Source organism: Cuculus canorus, chromosome 11 (assembly GCF_017976375.1).
Source record: "Cuculus canorus isolate bCucCan1 chromosome 11, bCucCan1.pri, whole genome shotgun sequence".
Lineage (NCBI taxonomy): Eukaryota > Metazoa > Chordata > Aves > Cuculiformes > Cuculidae > Cuculus > Cuculus canorus.
In genome coordinates, this window is record NC_071411.1 from 8,038,089 (window position 1) to 8,053,846 (window position 15,758).

The 15,758-nt window shown below is 40.3% G+C and overlaps 1 protein-coding gene across 1 annotated transcript; it reads left to right on the forward strand.

Annotated features, from left to right (window-relative positions):
* The first annotated feature begins 33 nt into the window (after nucleotides 1–33).
* Nucleotides 34–15,082, forward strand: TMEM43 (transmembrane protein 43). The gene is made up of 12 exons (XM_009570874.2): nucleotides 34–189; nucleotides 1,476–1,625; nucleotides 2,654–2,788; nucleotides 3,274–3,368; nucleotides 5,293–5,342; nucleotides 7,625–7,694; nucleotides 9,425–9,495; nucleotides 9,664–9,785; nucleotides 10,380–10,454; nucleotides 10,536–10,637; nucleotides 12,093–12,210; nucleotides 13,172–15,082. Exons 1-12 carry the CDS (start codon nucleotides 178–180, stop codon nucleotides 13,372–13,374), a joined length of 1,203 nt encoding a protein of 400 aa, XP_009569169.1. The 5' UTR covers nucleotides 34–177; the 3' UTR covers nucleotides 13,375–15,082.
* Nucleotides 15,083–15,758: the final 676 nt, after the last annotated feature.

The following is a 15,758-nucleotide window of genomic DNA, read 5'->3' on the forward strand; positions in this document are numbered from 1 at the left end:
TTGCGGTGAGGAGCTTCGTCCCAGGCGCGACCTACGCGTCCCGGCGTGCATTGCGGCGGGGGCGGCTCGGAGGCGGGAAAGTCCTGAGGAGGAGGTGCGGCGCTTTTGGGGCGTGGTTCGTGCGGCGGCTTTTGTGGCGGTTACGGGGTGGTACCTGGCCAGGGTGAAAGGCTGAAGATGTCCAGGAACGTAAGTGCTGGTCCTGCATGTGGCAGTCCTCCAGGGTGGCCTTCCCTTCCCCAGGGTGCCCTGCTTGAGGCGAGGGGCCTAGGTTGTGCCTGCTGTGGGGCTGGAGGGGCGCTGCCACATCCCTCCTCGCCTCCTGCCGTAGCTACGGGTGCAAATCTGAATCTTCATCCCGCCTGGCATCTCGAGATGAGCGAAGGAGAAGCCTTGCCCCCTGTTGGACCTGATACAAGAAGTAGTTACTGTCACAAAAGAAGTGGAATATTTATTGATTTAAGTTAAAGTAGAGTTCAGTTTCATTTAAGCAATCGTATTCTTTGTAAGTAAGACAGAATGTCCCTCTGAACAGATGTCTTTTCTTCTGTAATCACATCTGTTTGGAGTCTCTTTTTATCTCAAAGGCAATGTCAGGCAGAGCTGGTGCCAGCTCCAAATTAGAATTTTGACTGCTGTGAAGTTCATAACAACATTAAAATCAGTCCTTGGAAAGTAATAGAATATGCATAAGATTTCTGGCAAAATTTATACATATGCATGTAAGTGGGAAATACATTCTGTATCCAGCATTTATCTCATTCCACATGATTGATAGAGATCACCTCCTCATGTTACCCACACCTGATAATGGATGCTTGCTTTCTAAAACTCCAAAATGAGTCTTAGAGAGTTTATTTGCCAGCATTTTCAGTATCATGGCTATGTGTGCAAATCTGAATCTGCACCTTTGCCTGGCAGCTTGAGTGGAAGAGGAGCCTAAGAGTGCTGAAGTTACTTCTTGGTTACTCTCAGATAAACCTCTGGGCTTTCGTGTGGCACTAGCTAGGACAGCAGTAGCAGCTTTAAGTTATCTCTTTTTGTTGCCCTAGATACAACTATTTTAAAGTACACAGGCACTTGCCTCTGGTGAGGTAAAAATGTAACTTGTTATTTATAGTGATGTTTTAACTGGTTTGGAATTCAGGAGTATTACTCAATTTGTCATAGCCCATATGCGGGGTGTGGACACCAAATAGGCAGCCTAGAGACAGACTGAGGAAAGCTTGAACAAACATGTTTGAGACACTGTAATAGCAACTGTTTTTTCCGTTAGGCTTGAGTTTTATTTATTGACTGTATTTCTTATACTAAAAGTATGATGAGGCATTTAATAAGCGTGGGAAAGTTTTCCTTCAAGGCAAGAGGTGCTACTCTGTAGAGCAGCAGTATTAACAAAGCTAAAAGACTTATTTTGAAACAGAATGTCTTCCCCTGTTACACCAATATTGCATTTTTTCGTTTGTCTCCAACAGTTCTCTGACACAGGCAGCAGAAAAGAACATGTTAAAATCACAAGTGAGTCCAAACCAGGGTTCCTGGAGAGGCTTAGTGAGACATCTGGAGGAATGTTGATGGGACTAGTGACATTTCTTCTGTCTTTCTACCTTCTTTTTACCAATGAAGTAAGTGAAATACTGACAGTGTTTATACCCAGCTTTAAAATGTCACAGCTGAGGTGACATTCAACTAGTTTTACATTTACAGACTTACTAAAATGAACATATTAAAGCTTTATTACTTCATCCATGAGAAGAGGTTGTTATGTCTGGAGAGCCTGGTGCTTATCCTTGAGATAAAACGGAACAGTAAAATCACTGAACCACAGATAGTCTTTCTGTAGAACTGAGTGTGGTAGGGACAATGGCAGTGTGTCTTTGAAGATAAGACCCAAACCCTTTGAACTGGTGCAGAATCAGGCTGCGGTATTATTGAAAGAGGGTCGTATGAGCCAACCATGTTCCAGTCATCTCTCTTTTCTTGGGATAACGTAAGGTCCTGATTTCTAGAGTTGTTTTAGTTGTGTTAAAGGAATTTATACTTCATGTTGCAAAATTGAGGGTATTAATTATTCTGGTGTTATTTTAAGTCTTAGTTTTAGACTGAAAAAATAATTAAAGAAAGTAGGGAATCCTAACATCCTACCGTTGCAAACATACCTTCTTTGGGCAGTTTTGGGGGAAGGAGAATTCTGTGAATTTTCACCTAAGAATTGATTTTAAACCTCTACAAGAGAAAAGAGAACTACTCCCAATCTCAGTGACTTTACAGGAAAAAGCACACCGTAACATGATGGTAAGGTGAGGAAAACTTCTTCCAAGTAGCTATATGGGTCTGTGGGAAATGGAACACAATTGGCATAATTTTTGGAGTTATTAGTAAACAATATACAAGTTAAAACTTTAAAGAGCAATAACCTTGTGGGAATAATCTCTGTGTGTTAATGGTCCTGCTGTGTGGGTGAGAAGTATTGCCCCCTAATTGTGTCAGATACAGAGAAAGAGTGAGTAGAGAAGTGCAAACGTGTTTGCCTTGAGGCTCAGTGTACAAGCATTCCCTGTGGTCTTCAGATCATTTGTCTGCTAACCTTTTTCACAAAATACTGCCGAACCATTCGTTCTCCACAATTTGGATTTCCTTTTCTTGATTGCAGGGACGAGCTTTAAAGACAGCCAAATCTCTTGATGAGGGACTTTCTCTTGTGATGCCTCTTGATAGCATCCACAGTGTGTCTCAGCAGAATGAGGGGAGATTGGTGCACTTAGCTGGCGCTCTGAGTACATCTAAGGTAAATGAAGCAGTATCTTGAAGATATGAGAGTTTCAAGCTTAGAGGGAATGAAAAGTCCTTGCCAATTAAAATTGTTTGATGTCGTAGTTTAGCCCTTACCCTGCATGGATAAGAATTACTACCCCAAACTGTCAGATACAGAGAAAGGGAGAGTGGAGGAGTATGAGCATCCCTTGGCGTCTTCAGATTGCTTGTCTGCTAACCTTTTTCACAAAATACTGCTGTACCATTATTCTCCACAACCTGATTTTGCTTTTCTTGAGCATGATGTTATGGTATGGAATATCCCATTGGCCAGTTAGGGTTACCTGTCCTATCAGCTTTTTGTCTTTTGTAACATTTATTCTGTATTCAGCTTTGTGTAACCTAGTACTGACGATGAACAGCAGGGTATGTGAATGGGTTTGATAATAAAAGTACAGTGTTTGAGTTTGTGAGGTACAGCAATCATACTGACTTGTGTTTTCTTTAATTTTTAAATAGCCTTTGTTTGATCCCAGCTATGGGCTTTCCATCCATGCCGTCAAACTTAAGCGTAAAGTGGAAATGTACCAATGGATAGAATATGAAGATTCCAGGTAAGGGAAATTAAATATTTAAAAGTTGTTTATAAAGCTGGTGTATTAACAGAATCCCATCACATTTTTTTTCTCCCCACTCAGAATAAAAAAACCCAGTACCTCTTTATGTCAGGAGATTTCTACAGCTCTTGAGATTTTTTTTTTTTCAGTCACTTTAATTTCTTTGGAGGTGTCAGATCTTGTAGATAGTCAGTTCTGTAGAATTTGCATCTGATAAAATTTTGGTAACATCCAAGGCCTTTTATCAAATGTTTTCACTTCCTGATTTTGCATAATTTCATATGGGGTTTCTTGGCTTCCACGCTGCAGGAGGTGTTTTTTGGTTTCATTATTGTTGTCTAATACCAGCCTACCTCAGAGCACATTGATCTGTTTTCTGTTATATGTGTTGTCAATACAATTCAAAGATCTTTACCAGTCTATGGGGGGGGAAAAAAGAGAAAACGCATGTTTTTCCCAAAGACTCAGTTGATTTCTGTCCTTTCTAAGGATCCTAAGGCTTCTTTTATTTATTGTTGTACTTTCTGCCCATCAGGATTTCTGTAACTGCACCCCCCTAACACTCCCTGCCTGCTAGTTGATTAACAGAATCAAAACCATTGTTCCAAAATACGTGGTTCTAAATTATTTTCAAATAAAATGTTATAATCCTCTTTTCCCCTGCATCTCCTAAGCTTTTCCTGCTGCCATTTTCTAAAATTTCATCACTGTACCCTCAAGCCAATTTTTTCCACTGTCCTCACAAAGGAAATACAAAGATTTTTGCTGAATCCAGAAACTTCATCATATTTTCCCTTGGCTTTCTTCCTGTCTTCCAGAATGACAGTGATTTACTTGTTGAGTTGGGTTTTTTTGTTTGGTCAGTTATTGTTTGGGTGGTTTTTTTATGTCCCAAAGGGATCTTAACTTTTGTTTGAAAAGTGAGTGAATCCAACATTTCAATTATGAATCAATAATTCATAATTATCAGAATAAGCTCTGATAAACTCATTGACCCAAAACCTGCCTGGCTGATACCTACAGCCTGATGTAGACTAGAATATTTCAAAGCAATTAAAAAGCCCTGTTGTAACCAGCTGAGACTAGAAGTCAGATTATTGTCTTCAACTTGAAACTCTTTGGCATGTGGTGATGAGAGAAATGTCTTTGCTACTTCATATGTGTGCAGATTGAAGTACTTAATTAAATCAAGACATGATTTCTCCAATTTTTAGAGAGCTCTGCTACACCTTATCTTAATTAATCAAAAAACAATGTTAATTTCTAGTTGTAAAAGTAAACTGCAAATTCTAGCTAATTGAGAGACACTCAGATTACTTTATAATAGACAATATTTCAGCCTAGGTGCCTTTTCAAGGGGATTTACAAAACTGTAATGAGATGTTAGATACTCCTCTAGGAGTTGCAAGCAGAAGGGGAAAAATGTTTCTGTTAATAATAATTCCACTGACGGTAGCATTGAAATTATTAGCTGTTATGTAGGTTTGGCTCCATAGAACTCACATTCCAAATGTCTTTTGTATTATACAAAAAAATACCTGTGAAAGGTTGCAAAGGTGTGAAAAGTACTTGGTTTTAGCATGGTTATCATGCAACATCTCTAGAAGACTTGTTGATTTAAGTCAACTTGCCTCATTGTCTTTAATACTGATTGTTCCACATCAATATCATCAACGCCTCCCTGTTGGCAAGGTGGAAATAGAAGGGTTGTGGCTGTTCAGCATTTGTGTATAGTTTCTCCTTGTAAAGAGAATGTCTTCAGAGATTCTGAAGGTAGTTCAGAGAAGAGTTTGTTTACTTTTAAAGATAAGTTTGTGTTGCCAGTGAGCTATCTGTGCATTTTATTTGTAAAGTGTTTTTTGCCCTGAGCAGGGGTGTGTGCGCCCTGTTTTGGTTCTTACTGTACCCATTTTCTCTGCAGGGAATATGAAGAGAATGGTGAGATTAAGAAAGAGACAAAGTATTCATACAGTAAGCTGATCGTCAGAAAGCCCCTTTTCCTTTATGCATGTGACTTTGGACTTTTGTGTGTGTGTTTATTTTGATTTTTATTGTAAACCCTCTGTTTTCTTGTTGGGAAAGAATGCAAAGAAATAAGCAAAAATTCTGTTTCCTAAACAAATGGCAGGACTTCTCTTTCTTGAGGTAACTGAGGTGAAAATAGGTATGGCGTTAGCAAGCAGCTATTACAGGAAGTCTTGTCTTGGAACTCCCAGAAGTTCAGAGCAGCATCCAGGGGTAGTATGCTCTGGAGATAGGACCCTTAAGGTCTTCAGTGACAGGAGATGAGCAGAGGCGGGAGTGTGTTCAAAGCGATGCCTGAGATTACTCATCAGAAGTGGAGTAGTTGGGCTTATGTGTGAGGCATGAGCAGAAAAGAATAGACAGGGAAGAGCAGTGTAGCTCCAGCCTGTAAGGTAGCCTGTTGCGAGTCTGTTTAGGTGTTGATACCAGATAATGAAAACAATCAGCACATTCCGATGTGCACTGTGGCTTTTGCCAAATGCTTTTTTTGACAGGAACAGAGCTGAGAGCATTATTTTGATCTACCCAGTGGCAGAAAAGTACTCTGAGTCATTGTGTATCTGGAGATTGTTCTCTATGCTTCATTTATCTCTGATTAAAACAGATGGATGTATAAAATGGGTGTGCAGCAGTTTCTGGGTGTGATCATAAAAATATTCCAGCTCGCTCGGTGAAGCATGAGACCCTGCAGCATGGAGATATGTAAGGAGGAAAGCCAGTGGTTGGGAGCTGTGGGAAACAGCTTTAAGGTGGCAGGGAACAAAAATAAATGCCATTTACAAAAGCAACTGCCCTCCGAGACTGATAGATTCTGTCCAGTAAAATCTTATGTATTACTTAGTGTGGTGGGTCGACTTTGGCTTGCAGCTGAGGGCCCACGCAGCCACTACCTTTCTCTCTCCCTCAGTGGGACTAAGGAAGAGATTCAGAAGAACAGGAATGTGAGAACTTGTGAGCTGAAATAAAGATAGGGAGATACCTTACTGATTTTACCATTGTGGGCAAAACAGACACGACTTGTTGAAAATTAAATTAATTTGTTGTCAGTTAAGACAAATATTTAATTACTGATTCAGGTGTTGGGTAAATCCATTTGCTCTTGCCCTTTCCCAGGCTCAACTTCACTCCGCATTCCTCTTCCCTTGCCCCAACACCCACACCACCCTTGTTATTGCCACAGGCTACCCTCACTCTGTTCACTAAAGCAGTAAGCAGTGCAGTGGATGAGGGTCAGTTTACATTCAGTTCTTAGTGGTTTCTCTCCGCTATTCTTTCCTTCTTGCAGTTTTCCGATGCTCCAGCATGAACTCTCCCCATGCTGCATGGAATATCTGCTCTGCTGTGGAGTACCTCCTCCCTTGACTTTGGAGTTCCCTCTGTTGTTTCTCACTCCTTTCTGTTCCCTCTTTCCCCATTTGGTGTTTTCTGCCCTTTCTTAAAGGTGTTTTCACAGAAGTGCCCTGAATATCACTGATGAGCTCAGCTGTGGCCTGCGGTGGGTTCCTCATGGGAGACAGCTGTGTCCAACACAGGGCAGCCCCTGACCTCTTCCCACAGAACCCACCCCAGCAGTCCCCCACCCCAATCTGGCCAGCTACCCAATACCCCAGAATATCCTGTACAATGATCCTGACTCCACTGTTTAACCAAACTTCCTTTCCTTCCCTTCTGTTCCATCATGTAAGTAGAGCAAACTATATTTAATACAGAAGCTGCTCAAAAAAGGGACTCTAGTTTTGTTGGAGTTAGAAGAAACCTACTGGTATCTGTTTTAGGAGTGTGGGAAGGCTGTTGTGGCCTGCATGAAGGCAGCATAGTGTATTTTTTGACAGTGGCACATATAGGTACCATCTCTATCTGTTACTTAAGTTCGGTAGTTCCAGCAGAGTTTACAGCCTTTCCTCACCACATTAGTCCTAGAGAGTGGAGCTAGCAATCAAACTCAGCAGCAAAGCTACCACTGAGTGAAGCTATTACAATTTTATCACTAAATCCTCTTTATTTCTAAATCCTGCCATTTCTCATTAATATGAAGAAGGAATATTCATTAATATGAATAGGAAGATGGATTTAAGTGTCAATACAGACTGTCCTGTACTGTGATGTAAACATCATTACTGCAAGTGGAACTTAGAACTGATTCATTGATTGAAAGATGTCCTCAATAACTAAGATCTGAGTGGCTGTTTTTCCTGTTTTCTCCTCAACCTTCGTATCATTTTCTTTAGATACCGAATGGAAATCAGAAGTTGTGAACAGCAGAAACTTTGATCGAGAAATTGGACACAAAAACCCTAGGTAATTTACCACCTAGTGTAGTCCCTCTGGATTCTGTCACTGTATCTGATGAAAGCTAAACGACACAGTAAAGTATATGGAACCTGTTGGTCTTTTGGTAGTTGGGAGAGTTAAGGCATAGAGAGCTTAGAGGGCAGTTCAGAGCTGCCTGGAGGAACGCGAATTACGCTTTCCACCTTGTTGTGGGCCACGTGGTCTCCATGTACGAGAACTTGAATAGTTTCTGTTCTGACTTTGTTAGTGCAATCTATTCTTTCCTCTATTCCAAGTACAGGGTTAGAATAGCAATCATCCCATGAGCTTGTCATGCCTCTGGATGTTGCTTTTCTTAAAAAGGCTAGCATGCATGAGCTCACAGGTTTGTTTGTGGCAGTCGCTCATATAATTTTCATGTTGTCTCTCATCTGCAGCGTTTTAGTTACACTACGATGTGCCATTTTTAATGCTACATTTTAGCTGGCACGTCACTCTCACATCACCTGCTCAGTTCTGAGGCTTCAGGATGCCATCTGTCAAGAAAAAAATCACGTGTGAGTGAAAAATAAAGCTGTATAGATAGTAGGACCAGGATTTCAACAAAACTTTGAACTTTGCAATGTCTCCTGAACTTTGTTTTGGTTCTATGGGCTCATCCAAAGACACTGCCCTTTATTTGGAAGTAATATCTCAGGAGGGAAAGCGAAGATCTGTCTGATTTTCCTTACAAGTCTGCTAGTTGGGACTTAAATAGGGGAGAAATAATGGAAAAAAAGGGTGCATAGATGACAGACCTGCTTTGTCTCTTCTCCCCATGCACACTTTGTTGTTCATGAAAGTTCTCCAAGCATTCTCCAGTAAATGCAAATCTCCAGTTCAGAGTAAGAAGCATTTTTAATTAGTGCTACTGCAGTTCATAACTTAAGTGCTGCATCTATCAACACTTCATCTGAGTGTATTGGTACAAACCAAGGAGACTGAACATAACTCTTGTGGATTCTTGTGTGAGACAGCACAGTGTATGCAGACATGTTGAACTTTAGAATTCATGCCTATCACTAATGAGACTCTATTTTAAGTGTGTACTATGTGTCATCTTCCTCCTGTCCATCCATCTTATCCTTTTAGGCAACTTAGATATTTGTGAAAATAAAATCTGTTGTCTATTGCCAAGGAGACTGTAGTACTACTGGTTATGAGAATGGAGTCAAGTCTGTAAGTAAAGGATTCCTGAGCTTGGAATTTAATTAATTGGCCATGATATAGAATTGCCTTTTTTATGGAGAAGCTTTATGATCTAGGTTTCTTAATTTAGCATGTAAGATCTAGCAGTTGACAGCAGAAACTAAATTCAGGCTAGAAATGACGGGCATTTATGAGTGTAGTTAAATGTTGCAGAAATTAATCTAGGAATGTGATTGATCCATTGTCACTCAGACCTCCCTGTCCCCAGCTTCTGAATAGCTAAACTCTATTTCAGATGGAAAAAAACAAGTGTAAATCCTATAATGTGAATGGAAGATCAGACCAGGGGTTGACACAGTTGTATCTTATCTTATGTTAATGGCTCCAACGCTACAAAGTCTGGACACAATTTCTTGATAGATTTGTTTTCATATCATGAAAACCATTTAGCTCTTCGAGTTTCTCCTTATGTTTTACATAGTACCTTTTATGTGCTTTGTATTACCTACTGCAAATCTAGAGTGTGATCATAATTTTGGGACTAATCAGAGACTCTCTCTGTTCCTCAGTGCAATGGCTGTGGAGTCTTTCACTGCTGTTTCTTCTAATGTCCAGGTTGGCAGCTTTGTTCTTTCCAAAGGTAAGGATTGCTTTGTACTGGCTTTGTGTCTGTTGCTGCATCAGCATCAGACTGTGGTTTTTCCCACAATGGTGGTCATTTCAAGTGATAATCAATCAGGAAGCCAACCAGCAAATTGGCTTTCCGAGTCAGACAAGAGACGTGAGCTTGTTTCTTTGTTCTGCTTAGGTCTTGTGGATAAAATTGATGACTTCAAGCAGCTGAGCTTGTCAAACCTTGAGGATCCACATGCTGATGTTACCCGAGCAGGAGATTACTTTTACCACAGTGAGAACCCAAGGCGTCCAGAAGTAAGATGAAAAGATAAACCAAAGCAGTGATTACTATATGTGAAAAAGAAAGTTGTGGCATGTCCTATTTCTATTTAAATATGTAGAAATTAGAGTGCAGGCTATCGCATTCGATGACTCCCTTAGTACTATCCTTCAGCATAAGTCCTTCTCTTGCAGGAAGCTTCTGATCCTGCTTCTTTGTCTTTGGTTTTTCTTGAGTCTGTCATGCTTTTAAATGGAAAGACGTGGGGTGGTGCTGGGACATGCGTTCTACGGAATACAATGAAATGGCTAGTCAGCTTGTGCTGTCTGCCCTCCTCTGCTAAAAGATGAAATTACACGGAATGAACATGGGATCTCATTAGTGTTAATGTGCTTCTACAGCTACACCAGAGAGGGTATTGCAAAACAGCATATGAGCAATCCTGTTTTGGCTGCCAACTAGACCTGAAAAAAGTAGGGCCTGGAAATCATACTGGGTATCCTCAGGCTTGACATAGACATTCAGAAAAAGTTTTGATATATCAAGGGTGCTCCCATGCAGAATTGTCTTTCCTGAAATTGTCCTTGTAAAGAAATCTTTCTTGATTTCCAATATACTCTTATTTGTAGGTAGGAGACCTTCGTGTCTCATTCTTCTATGCAGGTCTGAGTGGAGATGACCCCCATTTGGGCTCTGCTGATAAGGTGAGTCTTCAGCTTTTTCTGTATTTTGCAAACTCTGTTCCCAACTTGGTAACTAGTAAATATTTTTCCTCTTCATCCAAGGTGACTGTGGTTGCTCGCCAACGAGGTGATCAGCTGGTTCCATATCATACCAAGTCGGGAGATGTGCTGCAGATTCTGTATCCTGGGGACCTCTCTGTGGAGGTGAGCTACCATGCAGTACTAGTGGAGGGCTAAAATTGAAGGTAGTAGTGCAGAAGCAAGAGGGGAGTGAGCACTCATTCTCCTTCAGATGTCCTCTAGAGGAGGAGGTGCTTGATGGAAACATTGCCTTTTCTCTCTCCTCTATATAGGGCAGTGCGTTATAGCCTGTATTTGCCTTCCAGATTTGTTTTCTTTGTGTTGCATCAAAGCCATGCTTCCCCTACTAGCAGTACATAATTTAGCTATAGTTATTCCTGGTGATTTTTAATTTTAAAAAAGAACCATAGCTAAACTAGCTATGAATTTATTTTTTTTTAAATCCCCTTGCTTTGCTGTTGAACATCCTTTGCTTGAAAGGCTGTTTCTGTGCCTTCTCATTCTGTTTTCATTTGCTTTGGTAGTTTCCCTCTTATACATGCAAGCATGTGCTTTTGAAAAGGTCATATGTAAAAATAGTAAAAACTAGACTTTAATTAAACAAATGATGGGAGCCATCCTCTTTTCAGCGTCTAATAACAGGAGTTTAGGCTTGTTTGAAATGTTTATTGCTATTCCGGCTGAGAAAGAACCTTCAGGCAGAGCCATATGCTCCAATAAATCCTGCATGCTCCAGCAATTTGGTGATTCATTTACTCCTTTTAGTAGGTTTGTTTCCATTAATGATTGTTTCATGCCCTGCTGCAAAGATCCCAGATGTCAAGAATTTACAGGCACTCCCAAAAGCAGTTGAAAAGGTTTTTGTTTGGAGTCGAAAGAGAGTAACAGCAGTATCAGCTCTCTGCTGTGAGCTCTGAATCCTCATTAGACAGAATTTTAGTTCATTAGAAATTAACTCACTACAAATGAGTATTTCGTAGAGTACTTCTGTGTACAAGGAGTCAATCACTCATACACATCTTTTCCCAGTAAGTGCTTTATTATGTCTTGGCCATCTCCATGTGTGTGGTCTATAGACCCAGAGGGGCACACAACCCATCCCGAAAATATCGTACTAGAATTCTTGCAAATAGATGCTTTGTGTTGCCTGATGCAATGCAGACATACCTTTTACATTTTCTTCTGTGCATACTGTTTACTTTCTTTCACACACCTTTCCTTCAGCTATTAGCAGATATACTCTTACCTTTTCTCTCTTCCTCCAAACGTTTTCTACAGTAATGTTGAATGTATCCATCTGCAGCAAAAACTGCTTTCTGCCTGTGGTTATGGTGTGTTGAACAGTGCTTGTTTAGCTGTTCTAATGTAGAAAAATGCCAGTTTCCTTTGTGCTGCATTTCAAAATCTGTTGTAATGTGCAGCAATACTTTGCAAAAAGACTGCTGAGTGAGCTGCAATATATCTTCTACAAGAGAATTTGTGGTCCTAAAATGCTGTAGACTCTGATTTGCTCATAATACCAAAGGGATCTCAAAAGAAATTGAGAAACAGGCTGTATATAGTGGTGTTTGCTTTCAGGAAGTGTTTCAGAAGGAGCATGAGAGTAACACCATGAAGACCTGGGCCCTCCGTGCAGCAGGCTGGCTGGCGATGTTTGTAGGCATCAGCCTAATGACCCGAATCTTTTACACTTTGGGTAAGTTTTTTTACAGAAAGGTGAAATGATTTAGAAACAGGATCATAATCCCTAGAGAGGTTCTCTCTTGCTCACATATGCAATTAACTAGTTTGGAGGTCAGGAGGAATCTGGTTTGCACTTGAATTAGATTTGATCTGCAAGTCATTGTAGGCAATTGCAGATAAATGGGATCCCAGAACCAGATAGTTGCTTTATGAACGTTAAAAGAAGTGCAAATGTCTATTGCCAGACTCGGAAGATCCCAGCACAGAGCTTGCCAACATCAGAAGCCAAAGCACATGTTGGTCTGGTTCTTTTAAGTCTTACCTCCAGGTGCTGCAATCCATTTACTTTCTACACCCATACACAAGTGGTCTCCTCAACTTGGTCTTAATTAGTAGTTGTACAGTAACATGTCTTTGGATGTGGTTATTCTACACTGCTGTGAACACACAGCAGAAAAGGTTTTCGTTTATCCTTTTAGCATGCAAAAATCTTGGAGTAAAAAGAGAAAACAAGATGACTCCTTCAGCCTGGATAAACTTCAAACATCAAAGCTATCATTTGCTTTGTAGCAGTGTGTTCTCTTTTTTTTTCTTATTTATTTATCTGTGTGCATGCTACTGCAAGAAATTAATTTTTGTGCTGTCATATTATATCAGTTGTCTTAGACTTGTTCCATAGCTGCAAGGCTTATCGGTCTATTTTGCCTCTCAAACCTTTGACAAGACTTCAGACTTAGTTCTGTTTTAATTACTGTCTGAAGACATGAGGATATGCTTGTCTGAGATGTTCAGCTGTTGCTTTAATTATCAAATACCTTGAAGATACTCTGCTGAAATGGCTTATCTAGTGCTCTTGATAGAGGAGTCTGTCTTTTGATTGCAATAGCTAGTGTGCAAATCCTAGGCATGAATAAGACTTCCTTTTAAACTGTCATCTTGTGAACTACTTTATCTCTGTTTAATTCTTTCTGCAGTGGACTGGTTTCCTGTTGTGAGAGATCTGGTTAACATTGGATTAAAAGCATTTGCCCTCTGCGTCGCCAGTTCGCTGTCGCTCCTGACTATCTCCATTGGCTGGCTCTTCTACCGCCCTCTCTGGGCTTTGCTGATTGGGTTGCTGTCTATCGTTCCAATTGTGGTTGCAAAGTCTCGTGTTCCACCAAAGAAGCAGCAGTGAGAAGGAGGTGGTTGGGTTTTGCACTGAATCCTGGTTAGAAACTTTCCAAGTGCACTTCTGTCCCGGTTACTGCAGCGTGCTTACAGCATATCACAGCTCAGCAGTGTGCACCAGGGGCTGGGGAAGGGGGCTTGAATGTGGTTATTGATACACGTTATCCATGAAGAATATGACTATAGGACTTGGAGGAAGTCAATTAAATCAATGTTGGGGCAAAAAAGGATTTTAGAGTGTCTGAATTTGTTGTAAGTCAATAAGCAAGCAGATTTGTACCTCTTGCCACTTACTGATTCCCCAGGTTTGAGATCTGGCAAGTCCCCACTGACAGTTGAGGACACCTTGTGTATTATGGAGGAATTGCCGATGTTATCACATGAACTGTGCTGAGATATCCTTAGGAAATACGTGTGTGTACCTGTCTCTGACAAACCCTTCCTCTGCTGCCTTTTCTTACAGGCACGGTTATGTATCATGTTCACTTCTTCGATGCATTTGGAAGTGTATGTGTTCAAAGGAAAAACAGCTGAATTTTACACAATACTGGTATAAAATAACATGCTTTTGGACTGAGGAATTTCAAAGTAACTTGAAATAATGAATGGTCAGGTTAGCAGCGCTCTGAGGTGTGGTGCATTTGTTAGAAAGCATTGATTTTCCCCAGCTTTTTAGAAGTCCCTGAAGTTATTGGTTAAACATCCAAAATGGTAGCGTGGAAAATAGCACTGCATAACCATTTAAAAAATGTAGCTTTGAATTGCACTTATTTAAAGTGATACACAGAGGTGACTGCCCTGTAAAAATAAAACATACTGCCTTGTAACAGAATTTCCTTTTATAATTGAATGTATATTCTTTTAAGTTGTGAGTTGTTTGTAGTTTTGGGGTTTTTTTGCTATGTATACTGTTTCTTTCTTGAATTTCACTTAGTAAGGACAATCAACATCCTCCATGAAATTAAATCATTATAATATTGCCTGATTAGATTTCATAGACTTCAGTAGCCTTAATTTTGAGCTTTATATCATGTTAGAGGAATGCTGCCTTGTAGTGTTGTGATGGCTCATGTTTACATATTTCTGCTGTAACCAGTACTTGAGATTAGAGACTATCTTGCACTGGTTTTAAGTCTCCACTAAGCTAGAGGCTGGCTTCCAGATGTGCCGTCCCTATACTACAGTAGCTTTTATTTCCTTTAAGTATACATAAATCAGTACAGAAAATGTCTTATTGATGAAATGCAGTTATGACTGTCAGGAGAAATGCCTTCTCCATACCAAAGGAACTTAACTTGAACATAAATAGATGGAAATGTTTGCTACAAACGGTACTGAGATAGAGAACTGTGTTATAAATGTTTTGAGAAGTAGTAATTACTTTGTTAGCCTTAATTATTTTCATTCTTCTGGTATTTGAACATTGTTGATTGAGTCTCATGGTTCGGTTCTGCTGGTAAGAGTAGTAGTAGTAGTGAGTGAAACATTATAGGAAGTGCAAGTGGTCTCATGAGTACACCTGACAAGCATTAGCAATTCTGTGCAGTCTTCTTGCTGCTCACTAACACCAACTTCTATTCCATCAATTAATAATTGCACTTCACATGGGAGAAAAAACACATGGAGTGCAATTTTACCAAAGCTGCAGGGCACTGACCAGCATTACCAAATGAGAGATGAAGTGCAATTTTCTACAGAAGTGCTAAGCTTTTGTATATTTAATAAAGTATAATTTTCAAAAAGTTGGTCTGTAGGTTTGGTTTTTTCTTACTTTTAAGTATTGGACACTCCATGTCCAGGAATAATGTCCGGGTACATAGAGGATTAGCTTGTAGCTTCCAGTGCACTAGTTTTCTGTTGCTGGTTAAGGTAAATGTGCAGTTTGGTTTTTTTAGCCTGCAGATTATTTCCCTGTTTTGGGAAGTAAGATCCTAGTAACTGCACAGCAGCTCCCTGGTTTGTGTACTCCTGTGTGCCGAAAGGCTGATGCCAGCCAGCCACACCTGGCTTTATTCCCCACTACTTACTGCTTAAGTAATAGTGACTTCCCTGCCTCCATAAGGTAATTTGAAAAATGTGATGGTTCAGCCTAGCTGGATACAGCATGTGGTACTTTTACACAGACTGGGGAGACAGCATTAAAAGCCTAAAATACTTTTGTCTTGCACACTACTAGTGTATGCACAGGAATGATGCAAAATAAGACTTTCACAGACAAGAACTTTGTGTTTCCTAGGACAGGTGTGCTGCTGGAGCCAAGGCTTGCTTTCAGTGCTCCTACTCAAACATTTCTATATTTCTCTGGCTTCTTTACCAAAATGTGACAGAACATGTACCTGATCTGTCAGTTGTCTTCTCTTTCTGATTTGGTCTCCCTTAAACCATATTTAC